This window comes from Ursus arctos, unplaced genomic scaffold, assembly GCF_023065955.2.
Source record: "Ursus arctos isolate Adak ecotype North America unplaced genomic scaffold, UrsArc2.0 scaffold_33, whole genome shotgun sequence".
Lineage (NCBI taxonomy): Eukaryota > Metazoa > Chordata > Mammalia > Carnivora > Ursidae > Ursus > Ursus arctos.
Window position 1 is genome coordinate 27,554,303 of NW_026623019.1, and position 14,771 is coordinate 27,569,073.

The 14,771-nt window shown below is 46.3% G+C and overlaps 1 protein-coding gene across 1 annotated transcript in view; it reads right to left on the reverse strand.

Moving 5' to 3' along the window:
• Positions 1 to 1,017: 1,017 nt before the first annotated feature.
• The window catches only part of HSD17B3 (hydroxysteroid 17-beta dehydrogenase 3), a 38,473-nt gene continuing 24,719 nt past the window's right edge, over positions 1,018 to 14,771 (reverse strand). The window contains exons 4-11 of the mRNA XM_026518698.2: positions 13,709 to 13,816; positions 12,375 to 12,442; positions 11,087 to 11,122; positions 8,237 to 8,271; positions 7,073 to 7,154; positions 6,348 to 6,413; positions 4,813 to 4,962; positions 1,018 to 1,116 (exon numbers count right to left, since the gene is read on the reverse strand). Coding sequence (XP_026374483.1) covers positions 1,018 to 1,116; positions 4,813 to 4,962; positions 6,348 to 6,413; positions 7,073 to 7,154; positions 8,237 to 8,271; positions 11,087 to 11,122; positions 12,375 to 12,442; positions 13,709 to 13,816 — 644 coding nt within the window. The remainder of the gene's footprint in view (positions 1,117 to 4,812; positions 4,963 to 6,347; positions 6,414 to 7,072; positions 7,155 to 8,236; positions 8,272 to 11,086; positions 11,123 to 12,374; positions 12,443 to 13,708; positions 13,817 to 14,771) is intronic.

A 14,771-nucleotide genomic window follows, 5' to 3' on the forward strand; every position in this document is an offset into this window, starting at 1 on the left:
ACCCTGAGCTTCCCCCCAAACATCAAAATGCCCCATAAATACCAACCAAATTTCCCAGACTCCTTTTATAACTAGAGCAACAGTACATAAATTCTTTTCTCACACCCTAAGTGCCTCTGATGGTCTCAGGAAAGATGAGTGCCACCGAGTGTCTGCAGAGCCGAGAGCATGGTGATGTCTTGGGGGGAGCACAGGGTAGACTGACCCGGGCCAGCCAAAACACGCTCACTGGTCTGCTCCTCCTCCGACTCCCTCAAGACCTGAAGGCAAGAAGTTCCCCCCACACACCACCCCCTATATGTTGACAAGTAAAGGCGACAGCCCAGCACCCCAAAAGCTGGAGACCTATAAAAGTCTCATTCCTGCAGGTATCAACACCTGCACCACAGCAACGGTTTTTCAGCTATTTTTATCAATGTATGTTTTTCTGTTTTATTTTTACGCACACACTCTGACATAGAACCCCAAATATAAATAAAATAGATAAAACTGGTTCTGCATTAGTTGAAATGGGAGGCCCCAGAAACTGGCCTGATGCAGCTGTGGGCCCCACCCCTTCCGCTAGAGTTTCCGGGGTCTCTGAGGAGCCCAGTCCGAGTGCTCTGGAACTACAGCAGGCTCGGGAAAGTTCGGTAACTGCTGACGTTCTTTAACACAGCCACAAAGGTAGCTTCTCTGTGTGAACGTTCTCAATATTCACGGTATCAGAGGCTTCCTTCTCACCACATTTATATTACAATCCCACATAGAAATTCTTCCAGTTTCCCCTATAGACACCCTCATCTTTCCGCACACAAAGCCCTAAACCCCATTGCACAATGCATGTGTTCACACTACAGCTTTCCTAAGACGCAAGAAAAATGGAAAAAAAAAAAAAGGAAGTTGTATTTGGGGACTGTATTTGTGACATGGCTTCTCCAGCGTCAGGGGAGAGGGGGCTCTTCTCCTTAGTTTTCTGCGGCCAGCGGGGAACGTGGCGAAGAGAACACCGCTGGATGGCGCGTCGGCCCGCTTGGACTATACGGTGTTGGTATTCTGCTTGAGGTAGTCCATGTATTTCTTCTGGAATGTGCTGCTGTACAGAACCCGTGATGGGATCAGGCTCAGGAAGCTCCGCTTAAATAGACAAAAACATGTGTTTGGGGAAGAAAGAAGAGCAAGCGAGTGAGAAAGGAACGCCTCAGTGTATATTCGCCATCTTTAAAAATATTTTTCGGACTGCTAGACTTAAGGCTCAAAATCTTTTAGGCACGTGCTAAAATTTAAAGGTCTTATGACACTTTCGCAGCAAACAAGGTTTTCTCAGAAACCAAAACCGTCACTTGTAGAATCAACCCTGAGGAAATTCTAAATGAAAAGAACTCTGTCCCGAGGAACACGCTTCCCCCCCTTTCTCCTTCTCTTAGCGAGCACGTCCTCTTCCTAGTGCCCAATCTCCCAGTGTCTTCATGTTCTTTTCACCAAGGAGATTCCAGAAAACAATCAGAAATGCTTTCACCACCTGGCATAATGCCTGAGGCGTAGTAGGCACTAAGCAAAGACACAAATGCATCGAAGAGTTTATGAACAAAAGCCAGACACAGCAAAGTATAAATCACTAACATGGAACATTTGCTTGGAAAAGTGGGGGGTAGGTATGGAGGGGGGCTTCAAGTCAAGGCATGAAGGCTTAGTTGGACGCACACCAGGCAGTACGCACAGGCCTTGAAAGGCCTCTTGCCCTCGGATCATACCCATGTCCTATAAGACAGCTTCAGGCCCCCGGAAGCAATCACTCTGTCCGCAGGGTAATCCTGGACGTCCAACACTCCTCAACGTACTGCTCCCCACTGAACAACAGGATTTCAACCAGAGGAAAGTGTAAGCGTTTCAGTAAGTGTTCCTGTTCTTCAGAAAGCTCAGATTCTCAGACTATTGCACTCATTGAGATATTTCAAAGCAGGGGACCAAAGACGGCTTCTGGGGAAACAAAATAAAACCCTTCCTCCACAAGCCAAGTCAATGAGTGAATGCAACTTTTTCCTCAGGAACTTCATTATTATTCCCTTTAGAGCTTTTTAATGTCACAGCAAAATCAAGCCCTTTCATTAGCCTTGCCTTAAAACTAAATGTTTTGGCTTAATGAAGTCAGCCATAAAGAAAATAAATTAAAATTCCAGGTCCCTAGAAAATGTTCTAAAAGGTCCCTTCTTCTGTCTCCTCCTTGTCGTCTACCTTCTCCCAATCTAGAAGGATGGTGTAGAAGAAACCAGGGAAAGCATGGCATTGCACAAAGGTGGACTAAAACCCTAGCCTCACCATTACCGCCAAGTGGCCTTGGGTATCTCATCTAGCCTGAATCTCAGCTTCCTCAACTATAAAACAGGAACCAAATGATCTGTCTTACGAGATGGTTAAGAGAAGTAACCCCGAGTACCACATGGACCCTACATTAGAGGCTCTATTCCAGCCCCCGTTCCGGTCCTAAAACTCCTCGGGAGCGAAGTGCATGCTGTCTTTGCCTTGCCTTTCTGGAATAGAAGGTTTGCTTGTTTACCAGTCAATTCTACTTGATTGCTCAAACTTCAGAGTCAATGATTTTTCTAAATTCCAGCAGGCTCTCAATTGGCCTTAATGGCTTTAAAGATTTGTGTGTTCTCCTTTGTTTGCTCTTTTGCTTCAATAGGCACGAAGACTCTTTTGCCTAGGCTGTTCTTGGCCTCTATTTGCCAGAAGAGATTTGATTTGTTACATAAGAAATCAAAAGAGAAAAGACAAAATTTTTTTTTTCAACTTTTGACAACTAGAATTGCGTTGTGTAGCAAGACGATAATCTTGCAAGCCAGGCTATGTCTTGAGAAAACATTTTCTAAATGTTGATGGATTCCATTTAAGACATCAACATCCCAGAGGACATGTATTCTTCTATACGTGGGCCTAGGCTGGGTGGAGGGCTGGGATACCAGGGAATTCAGGTGAAGAATATGAACATGTGGGGTGCCTGGGTGGCACAGCGGTTAAGCATCTGCCTTCGGCTCAGGGCGTGATCCCGGCGTTATGGGATCGGGCCCCACATCAGGCTCTTCCGCTATGAGCCTGCTTCTTCCTCTCCCACTCCCCCTGCTTGTGTTCCCTCTCTCGCTGGCTGTCTCTATCTCTGTCGAATAAATAAATTTTAAAAAAAAAATCTTAAAAAAAAAAAAGAATATGAACATGTGATAAATAAATAGAGGGGACACTGAGGGCAGAGGAGGAGATATCACCCCCATTCTTGGGGAACATTATCTCAGCATGGCAAGAGAGGTGCTGGCATTTGGTTTTCCAGCATTAGTCAAGTCCATGTTGATGCTGATACAGAAGTGAGAGCCAAAGGGCCTTTATGAACCAAAGATCCAGATGGACTGTAGGTGTATGGCTGCATGAGGGAAGTACAGCAATTCAGGGCTCTGCAGTCCTTAGTAGCCAGGAGTTCACTGACCAAGCCAAATGGATAGAAAGGGTCATTGCTCCCCAGAGTCATAAATCAGCAAGGTGAACAACCACCAGGTAGATGTGGGACAACAGCCACACACACTTGAGGACCAGCAGGAGATCGTGAAGATTCTTCTCCCTGATATCATCTCAGTGAGAGAGGCAGGAGAAAGGCATGCTCCCAGAAAGACTGAACCCTTTAAATAAGAAACAAAAAGCACATTTCCTAAATATCCAGCTCGGAGGACTAGATCAAACTGAATTTGAACTCATTGGACATTCTATTAATTTGTTTTCCTGCCATGCAGCCAGTAGTGATCTGGAGAAAGACCAGATCACCAACAGGCAAGGTCAAGAGCTTAGATTCTTCCCGTGTGTCCACTCGGTAGCGTGTCTTACACTGGGGATGCTGCACATCGCTGAGGCTCTGCAGTAAAAGCAGCAAGTGATCTTCCGAGTCAGGGTCTCTTGTAGAGTCCCCAGGAGTCCCGGGGGTAACTGAACGCTTGGGAAGGGATCACGTATTCCTTCTAGCACCTGAGACAGAAGCAGAGCGGGGAGAAACCTAATTCCCATGACATGAGGCAGAGGAGAAAGTTGACATGTGAAGGGAAAGTAAAGATATGTCTAAAATTTTTTGGTGACACTTGAAACAGAACCACACTGACACCGTCTGTGTTTGTTTCCAGTATCAGCGTGCAAAAGTCAGTCTACCTTTGTTTCATGTTTGTGGTTGCTTCTAAAAGCAGCCCAGGGATGGTAAGACGTCCTCATACCCTATGCCACTAAATCTTACTTCCAGATTCGATGGAGTCCATGTTGTGCTAGAATCAGCTTGTACTTGGCTCTCAAGAGCCTATTCTGCACATTCCTAAATCCAGGGCAAGGACACACAATGGGAGCTTAAAATCAGCCATCGGGGGAGTATTTAAACCATGAAAACCAGCAAACCCTACAAATCAATGTGTTTGGGGTATTTTTCCTGGAGAGCCAGATATTAAAACATTTCTTAACGCAGGGAGCCAGAGAAGACAGCAGCACCCAGTCCCCACCCCGACACAAGGACCTTCCTGTGTCTTGGTCTGCTCTTCCAGACAGCTCAGGGAGCCACCTTACTTTCTGAGGAAAGAAGTGAGGGTGAGCCAAGGGTGATATTTGCCAGTAGGGGGTTATCTACGGACTGAGCCTGGGGGCTCCAGCTTCTCGCCTTCGCTACATACGCTCTTTCACTGGCTATGTGACCGCTTAGCAGCACAGCCTCGGCAGCACGAGCCTGGCCGCGAGAGGACAGGGTTGGCTGCTCCAGCAGCAAAGGAGAGCTCTGCAGGGACTGCGTGCTTCGAGGAAGGAGGTATCAGTTACCAAGAGTTCGTGGGTGAGGCAGCCACAGGTTTCATCACCAATCGTGATGTAATTCAGAGATTCTTTGACAAACTCGTCGGCAGTCTTGGTTATCATGTTGGCATGTAGATACTTCGTCATGGCAGTTGAAACAGCATATGGGGTCAGCACCTACAAGGGGGAATCGAGGCCATAACACAGGAGCAATCTGCCCACCCCCAAGAAATGCACCCCTATTCTAACCCTCCCTTTGTTTTCCAACTCTGTTCTTCTGTAAAAAGTCTCAGGATCTCCACTAATAATGGAGCACTGGAAAGGCATAGAACTGGCACAGAGCTGTGAATCAGAAAAACTGGTTTCTGGTTTAATTTCATCACTAACTCAAGCTGAGGCCTTAGCCACACAACGTCAGCTGGTTCAAGTGTACACAGGGTGACGGAGGACATGAATTATCTCTTAGAACATGGTGACCAGACCAAAGATAAAAATGCAGGGCAGTTAAATTTGAAATCCAGAAAAACAAGGAAAAAAAGTTCAGTATAATATGTCTCAAGTATTGCATGGGGTATACTTACGCTAAAAAAAAATGTTATTATCTGAAATTCAAATTGAACTGGAAGTCCTGTATTTTATCTGGCAACCTTATGTGAGAAGCTTATTGCTAATATATACAACCAAAGTTGGAGCTATTTAAATTTGGATTCCCACTTTCACACTTCAGTTAGGAGCCAGGAGTGACACATACTTGATCATCTTTCCTGTTGTGGTAAGAAAAATAAACAACCACACATCGTGGCCTGCAAAGCCAACACCATCAGTATTTACAGCAATCATTTTAAAGATTTAACCCTGAGTGTGCCTTTTTCATTTCTAATAGTAGGTCATAAAATTTCTTCCTAAACAATAACAAAAAATGTCTGCAAATTGTTTATTCCAGGTTCCAGAAAGCACTTAGCTCTAACTATGTTGCTGAACCAAGCCCATGCATGTCACTGACACCTCAAGACTACAGATGGCTGTGACAACCCAGCTCTGTTGACGGTTGGGACAAGGTCATCTCCACGATGGTTCTGTCATGGAGGTGAAACAGGAAACCAAGTACCTCTTCCCCAACTACTAAAGAACCACAGTGTGGGGATCTTTGGGGCCCATCACAGATGAACAGCTCCCAAAGTACCTCCAACCCCCGCCTGCTGCCTCGTTCCAACATGGATCATTTGCTGTTTTCTTTTGTATCTTCTCCACAATTCCTCCCACCTAAGCCCATCTCCTGTACCTGGGTCAGAGAGTAAAGGGTGGTTAGACAAGACCCCAATTTCTGTCCTGATGCAGTGCTTACTCACTGCATTTCCTCCTCCAGGGCATGGGGGAGGGCAGCAGCAGGCAGAACTAGGGTGGCTCAGTTGCCACTGTGATGGTCACAGGAACTCCCGTGGTGTCATCCAGACCCTCCCTCCTGGCTGTGTGTGCACAGCCGGTCCTGCAGGAGGCAGTGTCCCCAGCTCCATGGGGAGCCACAGTTCCTCGTCCCAAAGACCCAGCGCTGTTAACCTCACCTGAATAATGATTCCTTTCCGTTTATATTCTGCTTGCAGTGCCTTGGAAAACGTGCACACAAAAGCCTGGAGCAAGAAGGAGAAAACAGCTAAGGGAGAATTTGTTTTGTCATCTGAGGCAACTGATTCAGATTTCGAAGGGCACTGCAGGGAGCCTACCTGCTTGACCTTAAAATGCAGCAGTTTGCCTGATGGGAGTTAGGACTTTGTTTCTTGGCTTGGGAAAATCTCCCTCAATGAGCAGGAGCATACATTTTGGGATAAATACATGCCGAGGGCCACTGCATACAGGCGACCCTACCCAGGGAAAGCTCTCCCTTGTCTCCCTGCTTGGGAACACCCCCTCCTCTGAGGGTTTGTTTTTAAGACTAGGGTATGGGACACCTGGCCAGCCCCCAGGACAGAAGAAAGCTCCAGTGTTACTTGCTGGCAGCAAGAGACCAGGGCTCTGGGGCAACGAGTTGAGTAGGGCCTGGAGTCCCAGGGGGGCTGTGCCTTTCCTGCTAGTTGCTGCAGGGCTCCATCAGCCCAGGGCCAGTGCCTTTTTCTAATTTGTACCCAGACATCTGCTGACGGGCCCTGTACATAGAAGCCCTCTGGACATTTGCCCTCCAGGCCAGCCTGTCCATCAGCTTGCCAGATGATCTGAAGTCCAGAGGAAAACGCCAACTGGGAGAAACAAGAGAAAGAAGGGGAAGAAGTTTGGCCTCCATGCTGTCACTCACCTTGGAAGCCGAATACATGGAGTAGAGAGGCCAGGGAAAGATGGCCACACCGGAAGAAATGTTCAAGATAAGGCCTTTCTGCCTAGAAAACAAAGGAAAGTTCTGAATGATTTGCTGCCTGATCACACGCACCCTGAGAGGAAAGAGAGCAAAAGAGCTCCTGTGACTTTCACTGGAAAAGTCCATCCCCTGTAGGATGTGCACCACGAGTTCTGCTCCCCAGAGCTATACGCTTCCCTACGGCCTGGATCACGACACCAAGCAGTGACCCCGCTCAGCAGTCAGTTGACATCAAGGGCTGGTGACTGGAAACAGGGGTTCTGCTGCAACAGAGATCCCCCACCAAAATGCCGAGGACCAACTCAGCTCAGACAAGACTCAAGGGGGAAGGGACCCTTCTTTCTCAAATGTGACCACATGAGCTCAAGGTCCCTTTTAACTCCTCAAGATGACTCACACAGGGACAGATGTCAAATGCAGAATCCTGTCTTGGGCAGAATTTGACAGCCCATCATCTACTCACACAGGGACCCACACACGAGTCTCCAGGGTCCTTACTTAATCCTCTTGAAATCTGGTAACTTTAATCCTTCCCAAATAGATGGTTCAATCCAAAAAAACCAACAAACTGCCAATTAGACCATAAGGCCAAGCTCCTTCTTCCTCTTGGGAAGATAAAACTATCAACCATTTGCCTTTAATGAATACCACGTGGGAAAAAGCCAGTTCCCTAAGGGGTGTTGTAATAGGATAATAAAACCATGCACTAAATAGAGACACTGATAGGTGGTGATTTTTTCTACTAAATTTGAGTAATAATAAGAAATGGCCTTGATCTCAGGCCAATCTCTGAAGTTTCTTTTATGATCACCATGAGTTCATGTTTTGAATACAATGTGTGCTGAAATGGCTATTCTCTTCCTCCAGTAGTGCTGCCCTATACTTCAACTATGCTTATCTGTTTGCGAAGCTGGCCTGGTCCAGCATGTTACATTTTCTCCTGCAATCTGCACGTCCTTCATCACCGTTCTACCATTGGTTAAAGCTGCAGCGGGATGAACTTTCTCCGCCTACCGCCTTCACCGTGTCCCAAGTCCCCAGGTCAGCTAACGGCCAGGCCAGGGAGGCCATGCTGTTCTGTGCTTTTTCAAAAACAGACCTTACCTTGACTCCATGTGTTTCAGAATTAGCTGTGTCATCTATAAGAGAAGGGGTAGAGTTAAGTCCTCTGACGAAGGAGCTGAGTATCCAGTGGGTGGGGGCTTAGGGAAGTAGGAGCCAGAGGAAGCCAGAAAATGAGCTTAATCTCTCAGGTGGCCTTGAAAATCTGCTGACACTTGTCGGAGGTAATTCTGGCAACACTAGAGTCTGACTACAGCCCACAAAAGGCAACCTAGACAAACAGCAAACTGTTAGAGTCCTCTGGTTTCGTCCCCATAAACCTAACGTCTTCCTGGAAAATGAGGGCAGTGAAAAATTATGGAAATTGGCTTCTGGCCATGGGTTCCCCAGATACTCTTCATTCTGGGAGACAGGTGTAAGTAGGTTGGCCATCATAAACCTCACCCACGAGTTAGAAGTGGGGGGACGTCAGGAAACCTAACCAGTGTCCACGAACAATCCACATACAAGGCATGAGCTAGAGAAGGACATCTCAGTCCAACAGCAGCCACGTAAGCAGCTTGCAGACGGTCTGTGGAATAGCTGCATAGGGAACCCATGTCTGTCCATTGGAATTGCAGGTTGAGAAGTCCTTTCCCTGTCCCAACTTGCTAGTCCCGGAAGAGGTCTTCCTAACCAGTTCTGGAACTTAAATAGCCCATTAAGAGAGCTCTTCACTTCATAATTACAGGGCACCCCTTTTAAGAATTAAGGAAGAGGCAAACCCACAAACTGATATGTTCTCAAAAGGACAACTGAGTGGCATCAGGCCTTGTCTCAGGAGCAGGTTTGAGGAGAAAAGATCCAAACACATGGGGAAGGGCAGAGAAATAAAGGGGACTGAAGACCGGAACACAAATTTTGCCTATTTTTCCATGTTGTCTGGGGGCCCTGCAGGAGCTTCCCGGTAGGCTCTGTCCCCGCCTTTGCCCCTATATCACAGGGCAGGCTCCTAAACCCAAGCCTGGGGAACTCCAGATAATGTTTCTACTGCCCTGGGGCAGCAGTGGGGGCTGGAGTAGCCATAGACTATCTCCTGAAACACTGGATTTGGAGGGAGGTGAGAGAAGCATGAGGACTGGATCATGCCGTTACCTTCCCCTTGGCTCGGCCCACCTCACGAAGGGCGCCACAGGATGCTGGCAGCACCAGCATCTCCTCCAAGCCTCCCACCTGAATTCCCTATGATCCCAACAGAGAGACAACATTGGGCTTTGTGGGTCTCTCTGTCTCAAAGCTCCTGAAATTTAGTCTCTTACCCGAACTTCCCTTTGCCCACGAACTCATTCCCACATCTCTGCCCTTGACAGAGAATTCTGTTATTTCCAGATGACTCGTTTGGGGTAACTAAGTGGTGCTAGGCATGCTTCCAACCAGTGCGGCCAACTGAGGCATGGTGTACTTAGAAAGCTAATCTTCAATTAGTTTTCTTCACTATTTAAGGAAATTAGTGTCTACCAATATATATAACAACGTTTTTTTAGCAAATCAAAGCAATTCTCTGCTAAAGGAGTCAGAGGGTTGTCAAATACATTGGGGAAACCCTGTGACCAAATGGACCAAGCCTGAAAGATCAATGTGTAAAACAACATGAAAGATTTTAGTGGTAAGGCAGCAGACAACAGTTGAACATATAAAACTTATAATTACACCAGCTGCGGTTTTAAAAAAACTATTGATTGCTCAGCATAAAAAGAATGTATGTACCAATGAAAACTGAGCAGGAAACTATAAAATACCGGTATGCTTACAGAAGACCAACCAACGATCAACTCAGCTCATCCACCTAAAAATAATTTTACATGGTTCGTTCAGCATCCATCTCCCTCCTTATGTTGATGGCAACCTCTTTTCCTTTGGGAAACCAGCCCTCCTCTCCCAGGCCTTGCTATAAAGATGAGACCTGCTGCTCCTTAACTGGGGTCCTAGCACTATAAAACCAGGGATCATACCTGATTCACTGCTGTTAGTCAGAGTGGTCACAAGGACTGCCATGCACAGTTGGGAATATTGTATACTGAGCAAGGTGTCCAGCTGTGGGGTGACTGTAAGCTGAAAGCCCAGGGTTCACTCACAGGCAGTTAGAACGGCTCTCCCCATTCAAAGGAAAGGGAGACATCGTGTGCACACAGAAGCATCATCTATCCACTCTAAAGCAGCACCTTCTTCCGAATTGTCCGCCCAGGGGGGTGCCTTTTTCTTACTCATTCAGAGGCACAACACAGGACAGCTTTGGGATAACCACACCTGTAAAGGCTGATGCAGTTGACCCTGATCAAAGAACCCAACTGCTGAATGGCCCCCGACACATCCCTTAATCCAACACCGTCTCAACAGCAGAGGAAGAACGGAAGTTGGGGGGAGTTAAACAGCAACGCTGCCCAACCAGCCAGCAGTTGAGATGAGATCAGAATACAAACGAACGTGAGTTTCACTCCCACAAATATTTATTGAACGTCAAAAGTCCAGAAAATCCAAGCCAGGCCTTCTGTCATTTTTCCAAACTGAGTGAGCTTTCCACTATTACCAAAAACTAAAACTGGAAGAAGGTATTTTTTTTTTCAAGTTGCCCTGTTCTCCCAAATAAGTTGCAGTGTCATCAGGTCTAATATGTTCTGACATGTGACAAAATTGGATGTAAAAATAAGATTCAGATAGTCTGGAGAATAAATTCATCACTGTATTTTCTGGATGAAAACAGAAAACGACAATCAAAAGACCACAAAGGGGCTTCTCAACCAAGTGCAGTTCAATGTCAAAGACTTCCTCAGGGGAGAAAGCAATTTCCCCGAGTTGCCGGATTTCAACAGTCACTACAGTTTAATGCATTCAGCGCATATACTGAGCACATACCTTCACTACCGAGGTGACGTTACAGTGGATGAGACTCTGTAATGAACAAGCACAACCACGGATTAGCTGGCGATTTGAGAAAGTCTCCGGAGAAGTAGTCAGCGCTAAAGAACCATAAAGTGGCAAAACCGTGTGTCTGAGCAGTGCGCCTCACAGGCACAGCCTGGAAACTGATTCCTAATTCAGGGCCACCAAGCACACACTGGGACCGGTGAGCATCTGACAGCCACTGTGACTCTCTACGAATGTGATCTTGAGAAGTTAATGAAGAAGTTAATTAAGAAATAATTTCCTTCAAAATTTAGGGACTTTCCTTCAAAACACGTTATTTCAAAGGGAGATGGTTAATTTCCATCTGGAGGAAGCAAGGTGAGCATATGTGGGCCTAGAAGCCGATAGCATGGAGAATGGAAAGGTGAATGGTAATATAAGTAGAGGTTTGGGGCTACAAGGGGCCAGATAGAGAATCCACTGGAATCACCCAAGACAGACAGAAAGGAAGGGAGGGACAGATAGAAGCAAGCACTAATGCAGACATAAGCAGGGAAAGAGAAGCAAGAATGGAGCCTGCTTACTGGAGAGACACAGACTTGTGCCAGCAACAGGGAGTTAGATGGGGTTAGACATGTGACCAGGAGGGGAATTTTGCCAGGCGGCGTTATTTGCCCATGCAGTACACTTGGGGCTTACATAGGACCACGGGAACACCATGACAGCCTGTTTACAGTGGGTGTAACTCCGTGATTCCGAAAGTCAGGGCCTGGAGGAGAGTCAGCCAACAGTGCTTTCAAGGACTCTTAAATGCATAACAAACAAGCTCCTGCCCTCCGCGGCAGCCCCATGGGTCGGTCAGCCTCGCAGTTTGCAGCACAGACCTTCCTAACGCTGAAAGCTCAAAGAAATCCTATGACTTGCGAAGACAAGGAAAGCCAAAGAATTGGCCTTCTCCCACTTATAACTACAGATGTGAATTTGTTAGCCGACACAAAGCCCCGAAAGATTAAAGCAGAATACAGAACCCCAAAAGAACGGGACAGTGGACAGGTACGTTCTGATGTGCAGAGAAGAAGGATGTCTCTGTTCCAGAGGGGGTCGTGAAAAGTGGTGCCCTTGCCCGTGTGTCAGGTACTAAGGTAAAGAGAGAGATCACAGACACCCATGCGGAATACAGAACTTCGGCCTGACCGTGTCCTAGGCACTCCTTCCCAGGCCCGGGGGACTGGTAACCCAGCCAGGGGGCCCAGGCTGCAGTGAGAGGAAATCATCCGCAGAAAGAGCCCAGGCCTACCTGGATTTCATCGGGTGTATCAAGGAAGTGGCTCGGGAGAAGGTTTGGAAGCATTCCGACGTTGTTGACTGACAGAGGCAGAATAGAAAGATGTCAGAAGAGCCGGTAGCGAATGTTTATTAAAAGCCTTAAACATGGGGCGCCTGGGTGGCACAGCGGTTAAGCGTCTGCCTTCGGCTCAGGGCGTGATCCCGGAGTTCTGGGATCGAGCCCCACGTCAGGCTCCTCCGCTAGGAGCCTGCTTCTCCCTCTCCCACTCCCCCTGCTTGTGTTCCCTCTCTCGCTGGCTGTCTCTGTCTCTGTCGAATAAATAAATAAAAATCTTTAAAAAAAAAAAAAAAAAGCCTAAACATGTTTATATTCAACCCCAGAAGATCCTTTTCTTGGGAAGTTTTCCTAAGGAAACACGTACAGAAAAAATGTGGAGACAAGGCTGTTCTTTGCCCCATGATCTGATAACTAGGAAATTGGAGGAGAAAACAGTTGTCCTGTAAGAGGGAGCATCAGGTGGACCGGGGGCAGCCAGACGGTGGAGTGCGACACGCTCACACAACGCTGCGGCTGCTTAGCAGTGTGAAGACACGGGGAAACATTTGTGGTTACGGTTTTTAAAAAATGTTACAAAACAGTATGTAAATTTCGTCCCAGTGTTGAACATTTGCGTGTATGTGTCTGGAAGGATAGACATCAAAGCGTTATCTCAGGCTGTTGGGATTTTAAGAAATTTATAGATCTTTTATGTGCTCGTGTATTCTTTTTGGTTTTTTTGCAATAATGTGGTTTACATTTTTATTAGTAAAAAATTTAATTATTTTTAAAATTCAATAGGAAGTGTAGAAATCAAATCTTCTTTCCAAGTATAATACAGACGCTGTGCTCTGTATGAGGTAATAAAATGTCACAGAAAAAATATTAAATATTATTATTATCATTGTCTTGTTTCCTGAATACCAGAGTCAATTCTCAAAGAACCATGCTGACTCACTATTTCGTGACTCAATCACAACAATGTTTGTCTGCTAAACTAATTCTTCAGGACAGTGTTTCTGAGATTCTTCCTAACATCCAAATCAGTGGGAAAAAATCCATTTTCCTATTATAAAATATGATTGGGAAGGTTGACATATCTTAGTTTCATGCATTCCAAAGCCATAAATAAATTTGTTAATCCAATATGCCTCTTGAAGAATTGAGCTATAATATTCTGTTGAATGCTACAGCTTAAAAGACAGTCCAGAGTCAAGTTCAAGTTTACCACAGAAAAATCAAGTGTCACTAAGATAATTACGTCACTGATGTCTTACAATCAGCTTTGTGTTTTGCCATTTACTTACCTAAAATTCCAATGTCTAAGCCTTTAAGTTTTTCTCCAATATAGTCATAGATGTTGTCTTTGGTAAAATCTGCTTGTATAATCTTCACACTGCTCCCTGTAGTGCACTCTGCATTGGAGACAACAGGGATTCTTGAATGAACGGGAATCCAAATCCCTCCCCTGCTCATGGACTTCTCCAATGCTCCTGTAATGTGCTAAAAGATTTGTGAGTGATGGTTTCTGGTGTTTCTAAGAGTTACTGCGGTGACAAGTGCATGCACCAAAATAAAGTTAATGCAGTGATTCTCAAAGTGGGGTCCACAGGCCACAGCATCCACATCGCTGGGAACTTGTTAGAAACGCAAATTCTCAGGCTGCACCCCAGACCTACTGACCCAGAAAGCCTGAGACTAGGACCCAGCGATCCATTATTGCATGCACTCCCAGTGACCCTGATCCATGCTCTAGTATGAGACCCCCAGTCTAGAGGCTGTGAGAGGATAGTGTGATATTGCCTCTGCTCAGCGTCCCCTTGGCTTAGAGCAATCCTCTGTTTTTTCTAAGTCTTTAGCATTCACAAAGCATTTACATACACAGTATCTTATTTTAACCCTCTCTACAACATTGTGAAGTAGATTTTACACCCATTTTCAAGAGGAGAAAACTAAGGTTTAGAGAGGCTAGCTTGCCCAAAGATACCCACTCTCTGTTCCCTCCATGCCACTCCGCTGTTCCGTGTGGACTTGGCCTTGTGCCGGAGCTTTCGGCGGATATGAAAGCAACAGGTAGGTTTCACCAACTGCTGCCTGCTCAGCTTTGGGGTTAAACCCAGTATTTCTGGGAGAAGTGATCTTGAGGTTTAGTTTGGGGAGTGGGAGGTGCTTTCAGTCCAAAGACACTTCTTGCTTTTCAAGAGGACAATAAAAAGCACATCTTAGCATTATGACAGAAGCACTGAAGAATGTCCTAGTCCTGGTCAGAGTACTTTTGATATCCAGACACAGAACAAAAGCAGAATTCATTAGTTGAAGGGCACTGAGCCTCCACTGGGCCTCCAGCCCCATACCTCCCACATCCGTCTC